Below are 17,514 nucleotides of genomic sequence, written 5' to 3' on the forward strand. Positions count from 1 at the left end.
GATGGCATCTCTGTTACCAAAAGAATATTCGTACCTTCGTTCGATAAGCCAAAGAATATTCGGTTACTAGGTTTTGACATTCGTTTCACCACTAATATTAATGGAACAGTCTCCAATAAAGGAACGTCTACAGTAATAGCACAGGGCGGAGGTACATTGAAAAAATAAAGGACCGTGCTTGTTACTGAATTGTCACTGCACTATCTTAGGGGCCATCTGTAATTATCGATCTTTTTCACGAAACGAAAAAGTTTCGTTTATGGGTGGGTGGGTAGTGACCGGTTTCGTTTTGAAAAAACATCGAAAGCGGAAAAATCAACGCGCACTGCATGCATTGATGCATGCATACAATTGTGTACTTCGAAGTAGATCGACAGTAAGTCGCGCGGCCAGGCAAGTGCTGCATGGATGCACTGATCCACTCTGTACTCAGTGCAGTCGTGAGTTCCTTTCGTCCTCGGATGACTTCTCCGACTAGGACCTAGCAGTCATTCGCTCTGGGACCGACGACAGATAGATAAATACTTCGTTCCAGCCGCCGATGCAAGAGAATTTCAAATTACAGAGCGGGGCACACGCCAAGTAAATTCTCATGCAAATATGGGGAGAGCCAGCCGCTGAAGACGATGTCGTCGTAATGTACCTGGAAGAATCTGATCGTGCTTATGGTGGGGAAGCCATGGAGAGTGATCCCCGTGTCGACAGTTTTCCAGAGACGGAAATTTAGGCCATCGACTTTCTACGTGCCTGATTGATGGCAGCGCAGCGCGGCGTGCGTGCGACCTTACGGAGCTTTCCGACAGCGATTCTGGGGCGATGCTTCTCTCATTTCCGAGCGAGGCACGACCACTGAAGTCTGTGATAGCTATTGTGTTTGTTTCCGCTCCGAAGTCGACTTGTTTTGGCAGTATCATGTCAATGTCGGAACTCGATGATTTGCATGTGTACTATTCCTGTGTTTAGACGTAGAGGTGCCAATTATTTAGCAGTGTATGTGTGTGGTAGGTGAAAATAAATATTTCCATGGTCAAGAAGTAGTACTACTATACTTCCAAGAAAACATAACTGACTTGCTCAATCATACAAAATGTGGCCTCGCTGTGAGTTATTGGCATCCTTCTAAAATGTTATGTATGTGCAGAGCTCACTGACTTGTCAGTTTGAGCACTCTGGCAAGGTACGTTCGGGCCTGATTGGAAATTTTTATTTCCATTGCTATCAGGTTCGGCCTCATTTCCTCTGTGCTGAGCTGATGAGTTCACAAAGAACGAAACAGTATGCTGTCCGCAGATTGAGTAGTGGATTTCATATACAAAAGTAACTATTACTTGCCGGTCAAGGGTTAATAGTGCTTGCATGCGAAGGATATGTGTGTGTTTTAACAGCCAATCAAGATCATTTTCTGCACAAAGTCTCAAGTCAAGAATTAATTTTTTCGTTTCAGGGGGGTGGGTGGGTGGGGGTGGGTCATAACTCAACTTTTTCGTTTCGTGAAAAAGATCGATAATTACGGATTACCCCTTAACCACCCCTGCATCCAACCCTTGGCATGCTACAACCGACAACCGTTGCAAACGTGGGTGAGAGAATACATAAAGTAGATTTAGCGATTTAGCATGCTGTCCGCAGATTGAGTATTTCGCTCCTGCTCTTGTAGCAGTTGAGCACTCTTGCGTGGGGTAGTGCCTTTGCTGTTTGCGTTATGCAGAGCTCACTGACTTGTCAGTTTGAGCACTCTGGCAAGGTACGTTCGGGCCTGATTGGAAATTTTTATTTCCATTGCTATCAGGTTCGGCCTCATTTTCTCTGTGCTGCGCTGATGAGTTCAAAAAGAACGAAACAGCATGCTGTCCGCAGATTGAGTAAAGTAGATTTAGTATAAATTGGAAAGACGATCATCGAAAGAATAAGGCAGCTGCATCAGCATGCAGCTGCGCATCAAAATCTAGTGCTGCGACACTGATTAGTGCAGCGACACTGACTAGTGCAGCGACACTGACTAGTGCAGCGACACTGACTTGACTGAGTAAAGAAGCGGAGAAGACGAAAACGGGAAGGAAAGCGGATCGCTACGATCGCTCAAATGCACTAGCCTAGAGCGTGCCTAGCGCATGCAGTCAAACGGTCATGTGATACGTGTGTACACAAGTCACACGTCATAATACTGCAGTTGACAAAAAAAGGAAACAAAGCTGAGCGCGAGGCAAACAAATCTGCAGAGCGCGAAAATATAAACACATTGAACGAAGGATTTGTTTGAGAACAAAATGAACAGGCAGCCAAAGAAGAAACAGTTCGAAGCTAGAATCAATGTCCGTGTTTCTTAGAATCAATCATGGAGAAAGCTTACTAAGAGTAACTACCTCTGTCACGCAAGACCGGACCTAAACACGTACGAAGTAAGAATTCATGTGTTACGAGAAATACGCGTAGTGAAATAAATTGGTATGCATTGCATCGTGACACAACTTGCCAAGCTGCATGTACGTGATTGTAAATGTACAAACAACATGCAACGTAGTAGTAAGAACAATCGTAACTCGTGAATTCCGTGTTGTTGACTCAAGGCAAGCAGTACCTCGTTTACAAGCTGACAACGACAAACGAATTGATTAGACTCTGATAATAAAACGAACTTAGAAGTTGCGACTTCGGCGGTAATAGTCCTGAAGTTGGTTGCTCCAACGAGGAGCACACGCTTCTTGCCGAACTTGACACTTGGCTGACTCACGACTGCCATCCGGAGCACACGAGGAGCACGTCGCACCTTCCGCTCGGCAAACCTGAAAGAAAGCACCACTCCCTGCTCAATACACAGTGTTTCGGGGAATTCACCCCTCATCAGTTGAGCTTGAGTAGGCTGAGGAAGATTGTGCCTGAAAAGCACCACTTATATACTGCTCTCCAGGCCAAACCATCACCAGGGATACAAACTTACAGAGACGCTTTGTTTCCAGTGCGACAAACACCTCGTGAAGCCCCAGGTAGCAGCGTGAGTCAGAGTCGCTCATGGAGTTGTGCTAAACAGACGTTGAGAGCCAGTATAGCTATTCACAACGCTGTTACCTCCAACAACTAGTCGCACATCCGCGTGAGGAACAACAATACGAACTTAGAAGTTGCGACTTCGGCGGTAATAGTCCTGAAGTTGGTTGCTCCAACGAGGAGCACGCGCTTCTTGCCGAACTTGACACTTGACTGACTCACGACTGCCATCCGGAGCACACGAGGAGCACGTCGCACCTTCCGCTCGGCAAACCTGAAAGAAAGCACCACTCCCTGCTCAATACACAGTGTTTCGGGGAATTCACCCCTCATCAGTTGAGCTTGAGTAGGCTGAGGAAGATTGTGCCTGAAAAGCGTGAAAATCGTGTGCTCCTCGTTGGAGCAACCAACTTCATGACTAGTACCGCCGAAGTCGCAACTTCTAAGTTCGTATTGTTGTCCCTCACGCGGATGTGCGACTAGATGTTGGTGACAGCGTTGTGAATAGCTATACTGGCTCTCAACGTCTGTTTAGCACAACTCCATGAGTGACTCTGACTCACGCTGCTACCTGGGGCTTCACGTGGTGTTTGTCGCACTGGAAACAAAGCGTCTCTGTAAGTTTGTATCCCTGGTGATGGTTTGGCCTGGAGAGCAGCATATAAGTGGTGCTTTTCAGGCACGATCTTCCTCAGCCTACTCAAGCTCAACTGATGAGGGGTGAATTCCCCGAAACACTGTGTATTGAGCAGGTAGTGGTGCTTTCTTTCAGGTTTGCCGAGCGGAAGGTGCGACGTGCTCCTCGTGTGCTCCGGATGGCAGTCGTGAGTCAGTCAAGTGTCAAGTTCGGCAAGAAGCGTGTGCTCCTCGTTGGAGCAACCAACTTCTGATAATAAATACTAATAATATGAAATAAACAACAAAACGTAAATGTCACCTACAGTTACACAACATGCCTATATTAGAGATAATACGGTATTCCGAATATTTGAAACATCAGTCGTTTACCTTCACAGAGTAAGCATGCATGATGCTGCGAGCATTTGAACTTAAAAATAGTGTTGAAACGAGCGTATCTATAACAAACGAGCGATCAGTTCCACTAACGAGCAAGCTATCGAGCGAGCTAACGATGGATGAGGCAAATATGATCTTTTGAATATATTTTTTCCAAGTTCGATTTTTTCAGCTGGTTCAAATTATCACCGCCGGCGTTTGGGGTTGCTGCTGCTTCACTTCGGACTGCTGTTTTGTGTCGAGATGTCTTTTCAGCGCCGTCGTTGAGTAGCCTTTGTAAGAATAGACCATTTTGCAAAGATAGCAAGTAGCCCTGGTCTTCGCTGCATCGCCAGAGAAAACTTCCAAACGACTGAGCGTAACTTTCACTCGAATGGAGAGGTGACCCAAGCATATCCTACCACAGGTCAGCAGATGTGGAACAAGACATCAGTAGAGTCCACCAAAGCTGCAACGACAACTGAAACAACTCAAGTGTCGTGCAGGCATACCGTCACTGTAACTGCGAGTGATTTTCACTTTGCGCGGGACTGGACTCTCGATCGACCAGGGAGTCGTAAAATATTTTACGACTCCCCGGTCGATGTGTACTGCCATGTGTACGGAGTACGGTGTACGGTGTTCGTTAGTGCAAACGAGCTGGCCGCACAAACAAGCCGAGTTTCTGGCGAGCGAGCTAACAAGTACCCGGTGAGATCGTTTCAACACTACATAAAAAAGGATCTATTTGGCGCTGAGATAGACGGCGTGGGTATGAATGTGGATCAGGCCTTACCTACTTCTCAGTTCATGCACAGCATGTGTACCTTGCTGGATTGCAGTGCGCTATCGGAGCACGCTATGTGCATTTGCTCGTTGAATCATGTTTTACGCTGATTCAGTTACTTGACAATCAGCTCATGCGATAACATTGCACGAAACTTACGGACAGTACTGTCGTTCTACAACTAACTGGCTATCAAGTCTAGCATGTCTTGGGTGCACACTCTAACAGCATTCCAACTTGAACGGTTCTAAGTTAAGTGGTTCTCATGAATGATGCATCGTTGGAAAGTTATTGGACTCAGCTTTCCGCTGATGGAACGATCTTTGCGACAGGGCAATATATGGCCGAGCACCGACGATGTGAATAGCTGGAAATTTCAACTTTTGCTTACCGGCGATCGACTCGAACCTTTTGCTCGTCACTTCGTGCATGCTGGGGATTTCCCTTGAGAGCAACGCATGCGACTCGAGTATCAAAAGAAGCGCTTGAATCTCAGCTTTCCTTTGCAGTTTGAATCATGAAAATCCTTTGAGTGTGAGTAAGGAGACGATAGAAAATGCGAGATGTTGTCTTGCAATTTTGAGGCATGGTAGGGGGACTTGGAGAGAATGTAGCAGTCTTCCTGGCGTGTCTTTTGAGCTGGAAACTATCGTAGTGTCTTCATCAGATCCAAATCTTTCCAACAAGCCATAGATCGTGAAATCTGCCAATGTGAAGTGACAATAAAATTTAGTTCTGAACCTGGGCATGCAGGTGAGTGCATTTTGGGTTTGCATTCACCATGACGTGGCCAGCACCGCGGATCAAGGCTTGCCAGGGAAACGGTTAGTATAATGTGGAAATTTCATAGTTAGCAGTGATGAAACTAGATGTACGGGTGAGCGTGGCTCATGCATGAGCAGGTTGAATTAAGCAGCAGGGTGATACCTTTGGTTTAAAGTTGACAAAACTGTTGATTGAATATCGCGTAATGTTGATGGGATTCCATTGAAATAATGGAGAAATCTATACACAGGGGAACCCAGGTAGCAGTCGGTTCTTGCAGTTGGCAAATGGCAAGTGTGAGTATGCAGAAAGCTATAGCCTGTATTGACACGATTTGGGGTTGTGAGCATTAGAATATGAAGCAGGGCGTAATTGAAGTGGATGGAGTGAGCAAACACTATGTATTTAACTTTAAAGGGGGAGAAGAGAATGGGCCACTTCATGCGGTGTGGAAGGTCAGAGTGGAGGACTGCCCAAAACCACCTGGATTGCTACCATTTTCAGGCGTAAAATCAGTATTTTCAAAACTTGATCTAGTGTCATAAAATTTGGTTCTAACGAGACATAGAAATCTGTAGGCAACAAAAACCAAAGTTTCTACATCATATTTCCATTATAGAGGTCAGAATGGTCAATTCAAAATAGGTGTATGTTGCGATTTTCCACCGCCTTGAGTATCAGTATTTTCAAAATTTTCATTCTCTACAATTTCAATTGCGCCTGCATTATCACCACGAATTTCGCCAACATTGACCTCACTGTCATCCTCAGAAACATCAAAGGGATCACATGGTTCACCCTCACTATCGCTGGTCATGAAGATAACATCGAGGGCCTCAGACAAGGAGACATTTGACAAGTTACGAGCCATCGGCACTGTCAACAAATTTTCAAATTCTAATTACTTTCTCGATCAGCAAATTCGAGCTTATGCTCAAATGTGGCCGGTTCTTCACGCGAGCGGCGCGAATCGACTGCAACATATCTCACCCACTCCATTGTCAGGTTGCTCCGGTTCATCATCGCCACCAGTGTGATCAACAACGCCTTGAATATCAGTATTTTCAAACTTTCATTACAATTTCAAATACGTCAGCGGTATCGCCACGAATTTAGCAAACATCGACCTCGCTGTCATCCTCAGAAAAGTAAAAAGGATCACACTGTTCACCCTCACTATCGCTGCTCATAAAGATAATGCCGAGGGCCTCAGACAAGGAGACACTTGACAGGTTACGTGCCATTGGCACTCTCAACAAAGTAACAAGTTAGTTTCTAATTCCAAATAACTTCTCGATCGGTGCGTTCTCTGAGTATGCTCAAATGTGGCCGGATCTCCACGGGACCGACGCGGATCGACTGCGATATGTCTCACCTTGACGAAGAATCAGATCGTTCTCGTCTGAGCAACATATGAGTGACTTCAAGCACCTAAGAATATACCGATATTGCAATTTTCTCAAAAACGGATATACTCGTCTTTAGGAATCCAGCTATACCTAAAAAACGGATATATTCGTCCTTCGTCCTCAAAGGGTTAATGTGGATGTAGGAGGGAGGCAGAGGCATAATCTTGCGGCTTCCTGCTGGATTCTCTCCAGCTTGTCTTATAGGCCATTCACACGACGTGCAAACTCACTTTTATCGTGCTGTTTTCCTAGGATATTTACTCGGATACAATAAACTTGGACTCCCGCGTGCAACTGATTTTTTTTATCTTGGCCGAGGCCTTTTTGCTCGTGATTATCTTTGCACGCCAGGAAAAGTGTCCGTTGTTCAAAGTGTGTACTGCAAATGCACTGCTTGAACAAAGGAAAATTCAAAATGTAACATTTCCCGGCATTTTCAGGAGGTCAATATGGATCCCAGACCACGCCACCACTCCCCTTATTCATGGCTCACACATGACGGGTTTACGTGGCTCTAGTAAAAAAAATAAATTGACGGTTGAAAATGTGGCCGAGCACCGTGTGAACTGAATCACGGTTTGCCAGTGTTATCTTGGTCACACATGTGCAAGTATTTTCACATCGTGTGAATGGCCTATAAGCTGTTGTTATTGCTGTTGCTGTCGCTGTGGCTGTTGCTATCGCCAATATATTTCTTCAGATGAGTATGATGAATGCGAGCATGGTTTTCACGACTGTGGAAAAAACCCTTGCATCAATACCGAGGGATCTTACCGCTGTAACTGTACTGATAACACAAACAACGAATCATACCATGGTGCTCGCTGTGATGGTGGGTCTTTGTCTGTCTGTGTGTGTGTGTGTGTGTGTGTGTGTGTGTGTGGGTGGGTGTGTGGGTGGGACTGTGGGTGTGTGTGTATGTGTGGCAACCTGTTTTATTGTTGACTGCACTCGTCAGGCGAAATTACTGGTCAGTCGGCGACACGCATTTTTCACAAAAATTTGCGTTTCACCTGCTGGGAGAGTATGCGTGTACTCGAGTCTCATCCTGAGCACGTTTTTTCTTCTTTTTTCAGCTCCAGTATAGTTGTATTTTTCATTGCAAAGCCGTCCTCGATTGTTGTGTTCGTTGTTCAAACGAAGTGGACATTCAATCATGAAGGCAGAGGACATAGGAGCCTGATTGGAGTTTCTCGTGGCATAGGACGGCCACACAGAGACACTTTGGGATTTTCTGAATATAAAATACCGTACGCACGATGCTGAGATCAATTTGTGCGATATCAAATTGTTTGTGATCTACCACATCGAGCAGAACAGGATCCAAACACAAGCTTACCGACGGTTAGGCTGCCGACCTGACTGGACAAATGATCCCTGGCTTCACCAGACGCCAGAAGTCGGACACCATGTCCTTTGCCGCGATGTCCATCTCCAAAAAGAACTCCATCTTCGTCGTGAAAAGGCTTGAAATACTCAATATTCAACCGAGATTCGCGGTCTCACCCTTTCTCAGATCGAATCATTTTTTGTTGTAGCAGTTGCAGGGCAGATCCCCGCCACTACTTCAACAGAAGATGGCTCCAAAGCATGCCTGGAACAAGCCATATCGAGGTTGCAAGCCACCCCTCTCAGCACTTTTCTGGAAGAAATTCGAAATTTCAATGGTGGAAGATATACTATGAAGAGATTTTCAAAAAGTATGTTTCGCGGAGCGATCGCTCAACCTACGTCATTCAAACTTTGCAGGATGGTTCAGACGTACATGCTAGGCATGGAACCACAGAAGATGATATCATAGCTGACACACAGAGTCACACACACAGCAGATTCGTGTGCACAGATACGAAATTAGTGGACGTCGTCATCTTCTTCCCGCTGATCTCAAATGTACTATGACGTGCTATTTCGCCTGACGTCTCTGCGACAAACTCTTGCATAGTGCATGCAGGTCCTTGACCCTTGTAGTAACTGTAGTAAAGAAACTGAGGAAATTGACTCCGATCGCAAACTTCTGTAAGTTCAAATTTGTCTGTGCCGGTCAATCGTGAACTTAAACTGGTCTGGGTTTACAGTAAGTGATACAGATAGAACACTCCACAGGGTGTAGCTGATTCAATATTTTAATTGAGGGAGGGGGGGGGGGGGGGGCTGGTGCATGTCGTTCGTGCATTTGGCCTCCAGTCTCCCCGGAGGCATGGATTCGAATCCCACCGCTGCCACCAATTGCGGTATGTGGCCAAGTGGCAAACAAATGAACTCTCTCCGGTACACACCTGGAGGTAATGGTTATCTCGCTACAAGTAAAACAACGAGCAAAACGCTTACTTACTGCAATAAACCATGAAAGCAAAGAACAAAGGCGAGAGAGAGAGAGAGAGAGAGAGAGAGAGAGAGAGAGCCAAAAAGCCAAGCTTCCGCCGCAAGGGCAGAAGGCAAGAGTCTCAAAAGCCAAAAGACAAAGAAACGAAGAAAAAGAGAAGAAACGCATCAGAACGAGCTATGCAGCAACTATCCACGACTGTAACAAGATGATAAACATTCAGAAAGTGCGATAATAGGGCACCAAACTGACAGGCTACTGATACGTTCAGCCACCCGAGACCTAGCTCCAACACATTTCCAGTGCGCAAACCAACAGCCTTTCAACTTGGAAGGTTCATGATTACATAGGACCGAAGAGGGGAATGTGAGCACAGTGACAATGTGCACAAGCTAAGTCCCATGGCAACAAAGAATGCCGACTGTTACAGGACCATGAAGAGCATTGTACAAAACCGGACGCCAATATCTAACGGTACTCCTCATGCATGACTCTATTGTGGACGAGCTGACTACTCTAACAAGTAGTTCCACATGACTCGATCGAGTCAACTCGAAACAAAGCACTGAATTTTCTAGCCGGCCAGAGCCAGGAGTAGGAAGGAAGACCCTTGGGGCATGATCAATAGACCAATCCCGAAAAGATCGTCTGGGTTCGAAAGGGGGCAGGTCAACTGAGAGTACACTGTACAACACATAGCGCTACCTGATCAGCATGCAGCACAGGACGTGTTTGATAGTTCGCGTATTAATGAGAGGGTAAGTACACGGTTTTCTCATTAGTTGCATGCAAGAGAGACGATGCGACAGAAAGCAAAGCCCTTTGTAGTTTTCTCTCTCGCATTGGTAATGGTCTGCTCTTGGAGTTGAAATGCTAAGACATAATCCTTGTTTCGCTCTTCTGTGTAGTGTGAAGAGGTCAACGAACATGTAGAGCTCACTTTGATGAAGTAGGCAAGGCGGTGAGCGCTGTGGCTCAAAGCGATAGGCCCTAAATCTTACGAGATATTTCGAGTGCTATTGTTTGTTGCGAGCGCTTCGTCTTCGATGAGTCCTGCCTCTTTCCTGGCAGGTGCCTTCCTATAGGACCAACCACGAAGTGACTGTACCAATCTGCAGCCGATCAATGTTATAATTGCACAAGCGAGTGAACTGGTAAAAAACACACAAAGTCAGTCATTGGTCAAGGTGGGTGCTGCTGAGTACCACTGGAGTACAGAAATGTCATGTTGCGAAAAGCCAGAGTGTTCGATTGCATCCACGGCTCAAAATGTGTGTATGGTAAAAACACATGTGAGCTTGAAGCTGAGAAGGTCACTCAGTGATGGTCGCCCACATACTACAAAACTGAACCAGAACCACTGGCACTGGCACTGGGCAGAACACAGAGGAAAGAAAGGCTTCGATGACAGGGTTGTCACTCACCCAGCTCATTTGCCTGATGTCAACGTGAATGATCCTGAAAAGCGACGCTGAGCTCGTAGCCAAAGAAAATGTGAAAGACTTGGTGGAAGCAGTGAAGCAAAGCTGAAGCAATAGACCCTTTGCACAATAAGCGAGAGGGGTCGAGACGGGGCACGCTGTGCACGCGCTGCACCACTTGGCATGCAACCAGCATGCATGGTTTGCTGCAGGACGTGATCAAGTTTCCTGTGTTTTTCACGGTCCTGATGCGATGTTCATGTATGTACGAGGTGATTTGTAAAAATTTTACATGGCATATTATTTTACAAATCGAGTAAAATATCATTGTTGAGGGCGATTGCATTCTTCCCATGAAGTGTTTTTGTTAGTTCGACTGACAAGTGAGTTGACATTATTGTAGTTTGTAAGCATCAGCAGCGTTTAGCGGAATTGTCTTCTTCCACGGCCTTGTGAGATATCAATCATGGATCGAAATTCGTGAATTTGTGGTCAATGAGGTAAAATATCCGTCAATGGATGCTTGAAGGACGTCCAAGAGCCAGCGAGCATATTATACGGCAGGTGGAAACCCTAGGCTGGTCACCGATGCCAGCAATGAGTCTGTCACACCGTCAAAGTAGCAGGGCTGAAGAAGAGATTAGCCAAAAAGGTGAAGGTCAGAACCTACAATTTTGACAAAAGGTGTCTTTCACTCAACTATCATGAAAGGTGATTCAAATCCAAGTCCGAAGCTGCTGATGCTTATGGCATGCAGGTAAATAATTAGCTATTCAGTAGATCTACATATGAAACTCAGCTTGCTACCTCAGAAGTGCTGGTAGAGATTCACGATGGCAAAGTGCAAATGCAGGAAATGCGGCATTAATGTATGTTGGTTGTTGACGGCGGAGCACCCATTGAGGGTGGTCTGCAGTCTTCTTCCAACACAGAAGTACATGAATCAGGTGAAGGAGTCACTGCACTTGTCTTGGAGAGTATGGAAGCCCCGGTATTGTCAGTATGTGCGCGCATCATGGATGGTATCTTCGCTTAGTGTGGTTATTTCACGCATGAGGATGCACTGCAAGTTGAAAGAAATGGAGCAGCAAGATAAGGTCTGTGTGCTCATGCTCTACAATGCCGGCAGGCGGTCAAAGATATCCTACCGTTTTGAACCTCAGTTGACGACGTACAGAAACCAATACGTTGGGCAACCTGCAAAACCAGTCTGCTTTCTCTGCATGTGACTTGCTTCAGATGTATCTTGATTTCCCATTGCAAGCTTATTGACACATTTAGGTCATATTTGTTGATGTTAGACCCTATTTTACCGACTTGTAAAAAATTTTACACACTTTTCTGGGTGAAAAATGCATGCAAAGCAACCCCACACTGTGTCTTTCATGTTTGTGGTGTTCGATCAAGAAGTCCATACGTGGATAGAGGACATACAGAGTGACAGAATGAGACCATGCACACTTCAAAATTCGCCAGGGTAACGAAATGATAGCCATTTTTACTTTCATGTAAAATTATTACAAATCACCTCGTACTTTCCAACCTTTTTCATTTGAAGTTTTTTTTTAGTTCTGAAGGAAGAAGTTCCGAAATGATTTCCAAGGACCACTGTTGGGTTCTTGTTTGCAGCAACCATCAACTCTAGTCTAAGAAACCCACTTGTCCTTCCATGCGTTCCCTTGTGATGCTGGCATTCCACACTCTTGAATCCTGGCTATCTGGCGAGAAGAGGGCCGCAGTGCTGCGACATCGTTCACAGTGTTGTGCTCGGAACACTTTGTCGATGACGACTTTCATCCTTGCTTTTGCGAAGACGCGGAACGCCCTGCCAAGAGACTCTAGAGCTTGAGAATTAGGCATGACCCATCCCTGTCTTCGCTATTCAAGGAAGATTGACTGCTTGCTGGCGCTGCTTGAGCTGCTGATGTTGAAGTGCACAGAGACGCAGCCTCATCGCTGAGGCGTGCGAAGAATGTCATCTTTTGTGCACCCGCTCATGTTCTCCAGGCGTCAGGGGCCCAGCCTCCCTGCCCATCCGACCCGCCACACACAACAACGAAACTGAACTGAAGTTTTACATTATTTTTTGACAAGTCGGAGACGGACAGACAAGAAGACCGGACATGACGAGGTAAACTGGAAACTGAAGAAAAAGACTAACATTATGGCAGCATATGAGCATGCGCGCAAACAAAAGATAACGCATGACAATGACGTAACCGTTCCTTGGATCATGTGCAAACTACACATGCAACCAAAACAGTCCAATATAGCCCAAAGCAGAATGCTAAACCAGCCAAAATAAACGAAAGGACCAGAACAAAAATGAGCCATGAAATGTCTTTCTTTCTAATTGAGCCGATATGCAACACCATCTGAGTTCGAGCTGTGGCTGTGTGCACGATATGACAGACTTCCACAATATGCACCTAGCTACCAAAGTAAAACTCATGGACACTATCCATGGGCTTCTTCACTAGTACTACTCCATCAGCTCCCTCTTCACTGTCGTCGGTGACTTGCCCCTGCGTTTGAGATGAGCAAGCCTGGTGTGGTACTCACTCTGGGAAACAGGTACATCACTAATCCACTAGGACGCATGAAATGTTGGGCATGATGACGGTACACACGAGGAAGTGGTGCCCTTCTTAGTTCTAGGAGCATCAGGGTTCTGCGCAGAGAAGTGTTCTCTACATCAACAGAGGAGAGAAGGTAGAGAAAAGAAAAATAGATTTCAAACTACAGTAATCCGAAATATCCACTGAATGCGGAAAACTTACCGCTCCAACAACTCCTTCTTTTTCCAGACAGATACGCACCCTCAGTCAGCAGAAAACTGTTCAGTTCCTTCACAGACCATTCTTCATTTGACAGTTCGTCCACGGGTGCCACAGCCATCGACGGCAAACCACTCGACACTCTCTCCTCCATCTCCAAAATGGAAAAATACAGTGTTTCACCATGCTGAACAACTGATACTCTGCACAGAAATCGAAGAGGATGCCCGTCTCAAATCACGTGACCGATATTGTGCAAAGGGTCTATTACCCTGGCGATAGGATGGAGCACGTTTTGTGCTGAATATCTGGCTCGTCCAAAGGCGTCCTGGAGAGAAGCAGTTACCAAAAATTGTAGAAACCACTGGCACATTGGTAGCAGAGGTGCTCACAAAAAACCCCAGCTTCAGCTGGTAAGAAACCCAAACCGATCGTACTCATGAAGGAGGTGAAGCGCGTGAAAAAGTGTCGATACGAAATATTGCGCTTCTGGATAGTGCGAAGTACTACCCGACAACAAGTGCTGTGTCGGCTGTTGACAACGGACCACTTCTACATTTTCAACGTGGATAGTTTTTTTCTGATGTTCAATGACTCCTCAACTCATTCTGATACGCTATAAGCCGTTCTGAGAACCTGGAATGCATCAGTAAAATGTGTAAAGATAAGCGAAAATTTTGCTTGATTTTGGCATCTAACCAAATTCTCACCAGGTGAGTAAATGTAAAATTTCTTCTATGTTTTCTCTGCATTGCAGGATGGAAGACGATAGGTGACTTTGGCATTGCTGTGAAGGTTTTTCCAGTTGATCTCGTTGTCCCAGTTGGGCCGTATGCTTACTCTGGTGCTATTTGGCGCTGCGATACTCTTTCTGGTGGTTCAGGCATATATTTCTACAATGCTATAGGGAATTCGGTGTCAGCTCTACACGAAACTATTGATCTTGCTAATGACCCCAGTTCTTACTGGGTTAGGTACAATGGTCAAGAAAGTCAAGAATGCTTCTCTATTCATGGTACAGATGCACCTCAAGAATATAGTTGTAAATCAAAAAGACAGGCAATGTGCAGCCGGCCTGCTAGTAAGTATAGACTTGGCAAATTATGTGTGTGTGTGTGTGTGTGTGTGTGTGTGTGTGTGTGTGTGTGTGTATGTGTGTCCCATAAGGTGCAGTGGTATGTGCAGCGATTTCCAATCGAGAGGTTGTGGGTTCGATTCCCGGCGAATACGGTCACACATGTCTTTCTTCTCTTCCTCAGACTCCTCCTGACTTTTCTTACATTCTCCTGGGTGGGGGTGGTTACCAACAGCCAGTGCATGCCGGAGTATGTGATGTGATGTGCATGCGGCAAAAACGATGAAAAAGACCAAAAAGTACTGGCCAGAAAAAAAGACACTTCATAGCTGTGTGGTGTAGACCAGGCTGAATAGTGGCGGTCGATTCTTCAGCCTTGCAATCCCAGCACAAGTTGCCATGGCTTCTGCTGTAGCATTGCTATCATCGCCTCCAGCGATGGGCGTCAAATGGTCAAATGGTGTGTGTACGTGTGTGTGCATGATACATGCACGGTTTCCACTTAGCAGTTTGAAGGTCAGCAGAGCCGAAATCCTCCAGGGTGTCCGCAATATCGACGGTTTGGGCGCAAGGCGGACAATGGAATGTGGCAGATGTCTCCCGCAACTGCTGTCAGGAGAGACTCCTCCATGACGGCACCGAGCCCCCAGCACCGTCCATGTCCTCGGGGCAATATGATACAAATTTACTAGACACTATAAACTACAGGCACCCTGAAGAGTTGCTCGGAGCTCCAAAATGTGCATCCACACTTCAGAGTGATATAAGTAAACACCTCCCCTCTCTCTCTCTCTCTCTCTCTCTCTCTCTCTCTCTCTCTCTCTCTCTCTCTCTCTCTCTCTCTCTCTCTCTCTCTCTCTCTCTCTCTCTCTCTCTCTCTCTCTCTCTCTCTCTCTCTCTCTCTCTCTCTCTCTCTCTCTCTCTCTCTCTCTCTCTCTCTCTCTCTCGCGCTCTCTCGCTCTCTCTCTATCTCTATCTCTCTCTCACTCTCTCTCTCACTCTCTCTCTCTCTCTCTCGCTCTCTCGCTCTCTCGCTCTCTCGCTCTCTCGCTCTCTCTCTCTCTCTCTCTCTCTCTCTCTCTCTCTCTCTCTCTCTCTCTCTCTCTCTCTATCTATCTATCTCTCTCTCTCTCTCTCTCTCTCTCTCTCTCTCTCTCTCTCTCTCTCTCTCTCTCTCTCTCTCTCTCTCTCTATGTATTTATGAGTATGTACATGTACATGTATGTTGGTATATTTGCAGTGTGGTACCGGAATGAGGACACCACCCAGTCAGGTGTGGACAGCTACAGCCTCAAGTGTATGCCAAATACATATTTTATAGAGTCAATCTGGCGGCAAAATAACACACTCAATGCATACAATGACGCTGCTCGTCAATGCAAACAACACCTTGGACACACATTGCCAAGTGCAGGAAGTGTTCCTTGTCTGGTGGATTTCATGGAATTACGAAATAGAACCAGCGTCTGGACAGAAGGTGAAAGAGCTGTGCAAGCTAATGGAGAGTATCATACGACAACAACTGCTTCCATTGTTTGTGAGGGTAAGTTGAGTTAGCGTTCATGATGTAAGGCAACAACCCATAGAAGTAGGAGTTTTGAACGTGTTTGGGCTGGCAATCCCGTTCCCATAAGTCTACACTGACAGTGGGTGCCATCATCAGGTTATAATCATTTTGGGTAATATATGACGTCTGCTGTTAAAACCAGCCGCCAGGTACATAGCCGAACCAATCATTTGTTATGTCTCTGTAGCGAAATGTCCCACCGGCACTCGGTGTCTTTTAGTTTTAACTGCCAATGTTTATATGGCTGTGGATATGCCAATAGATGACTTGCACAAAGATCCGAGCCGCGAGTGAGACGGGGCAAATGCACCCTGTGCACCCAGGCTACACTGCGGGCACCCTACACCGTCTGTAGTGTACTTTTTTTTGTCAGCATGAATGAACGGTGCACGGCATGTACATGTACATGATGATTGTACATGATCAGTACCGTCACTGTCTTCAGCAGCTCATGAGTCATGTGCACTTGTAGGGTTAGTGGAAGTACATGACTGTATATTATGTGAAGAGAAGCCAGGCGTCCAAACCAACACAAAATACTCTTGCCTTCTTCTTCGGTGAAATGGTTAGAAAAAATTGTCTTACTAAACAGCAGTGAGCATAGAAGCAACCTCGATGCACCCAATACTATGGCATCCACGAGCAGCAAATGTTGCCCGAGGATCCCAAGAACACGTCTAGTTCCATGCTACCCGCCGCCATCAAAAGAACGAAGTATATCTGTGCTAGCCTAGTTCATATTCAATGTAACGCTAACAGTACGGGATATAGCCCCCCCCCCCATGCTTCCATGCTCCAGAGGTGTTCCTCCATTTTGTTCTCTACATCAGTGATATAGTGTCTGTGCTGTGCCTGAGCCGTGGATGCGGGCGTGTGATGACACCCCAAGATGGGCCGGGTGCTTTGAGTGTTTTGCGTCCACGCGAGTCACGCCGTGACTTTGGGTCGTGTGATGTTTCTGGCGAAGCCAGGGCACGAGTGGCTGGTGGCTCCAGCCCGGCACCTTGTCGGCACCATAGTGCGTCCTTAAATGTGACGAGCACTAACGGCCTGAACGGTCTCACGACCTGCTTGGCCTAAGTGCCTACTAGTTCGGCGGACACTGTTGCCAGTGCCTCCGAGTGTGAGTCGGACTGTTCTCATTCAAAGACATACTCCGACTCAGATGAGGGTGAGCACTACTCTACTCTCTAGACTAGTCTAGTTCTAGTCAGAGCTCAGATGCTAGTGCCGACTCGGAGTCCTCACATCAGGACAGTGTTACTTGCCACCACCTCGGCGTAGCACGCGGGCCAAACGGTCCCAATCACATCCACCTCACATGTCTGCTGTATTGCTGCTACATATACATTGTTGCCGCAGCGGAATCTTGATGTGATGGTCTGATGTTGTAACAGTGTACCCATTTG

At 46.3% G+C, this 17,514-nt stretch overlaps 1 protein-coding gene across 1 annotated transcript in view; it reads left to right on the top strand.

The window, feature by feature from the left end:
* The window catches only part of LOC135829070 (uncharacterized), a 44,412-nt gene that overhangs the window by 26,263 nt on the left and 635 nt on the right, over positions 1-17,514 (top strand). Inside the window, exons 6-8 of the mRNA XM_065341476.1 lie at positions 7,643-7,774; positions 14,221-14,544; positions 15,779-16,081. Coding sequence (XP_065197548.1) covers positions 7,643-7,774; positions 14,221-14,544; positions 15,779-16,081 — 759 coding nt within the window. The remainder of the gene's footprint in view (positions 1-7,642; positions 7,775-14,220; positions 14,545-15,778; positions 16,082-17,514) is intronic.

Source organism: Sycon ciliatum, chromosome 13, assembly GCF_964019385.1.
Source record: "Sycon ciliatum chromosome 13, ocSycCili1.1, whole genome shotgun sequence".
Lineage (NCBI taxonomy): Eukaryota > Metazoa > Porifera > Calcarea > Leucosolenida > Sycettidae > Sycon > Sycon ciliatum.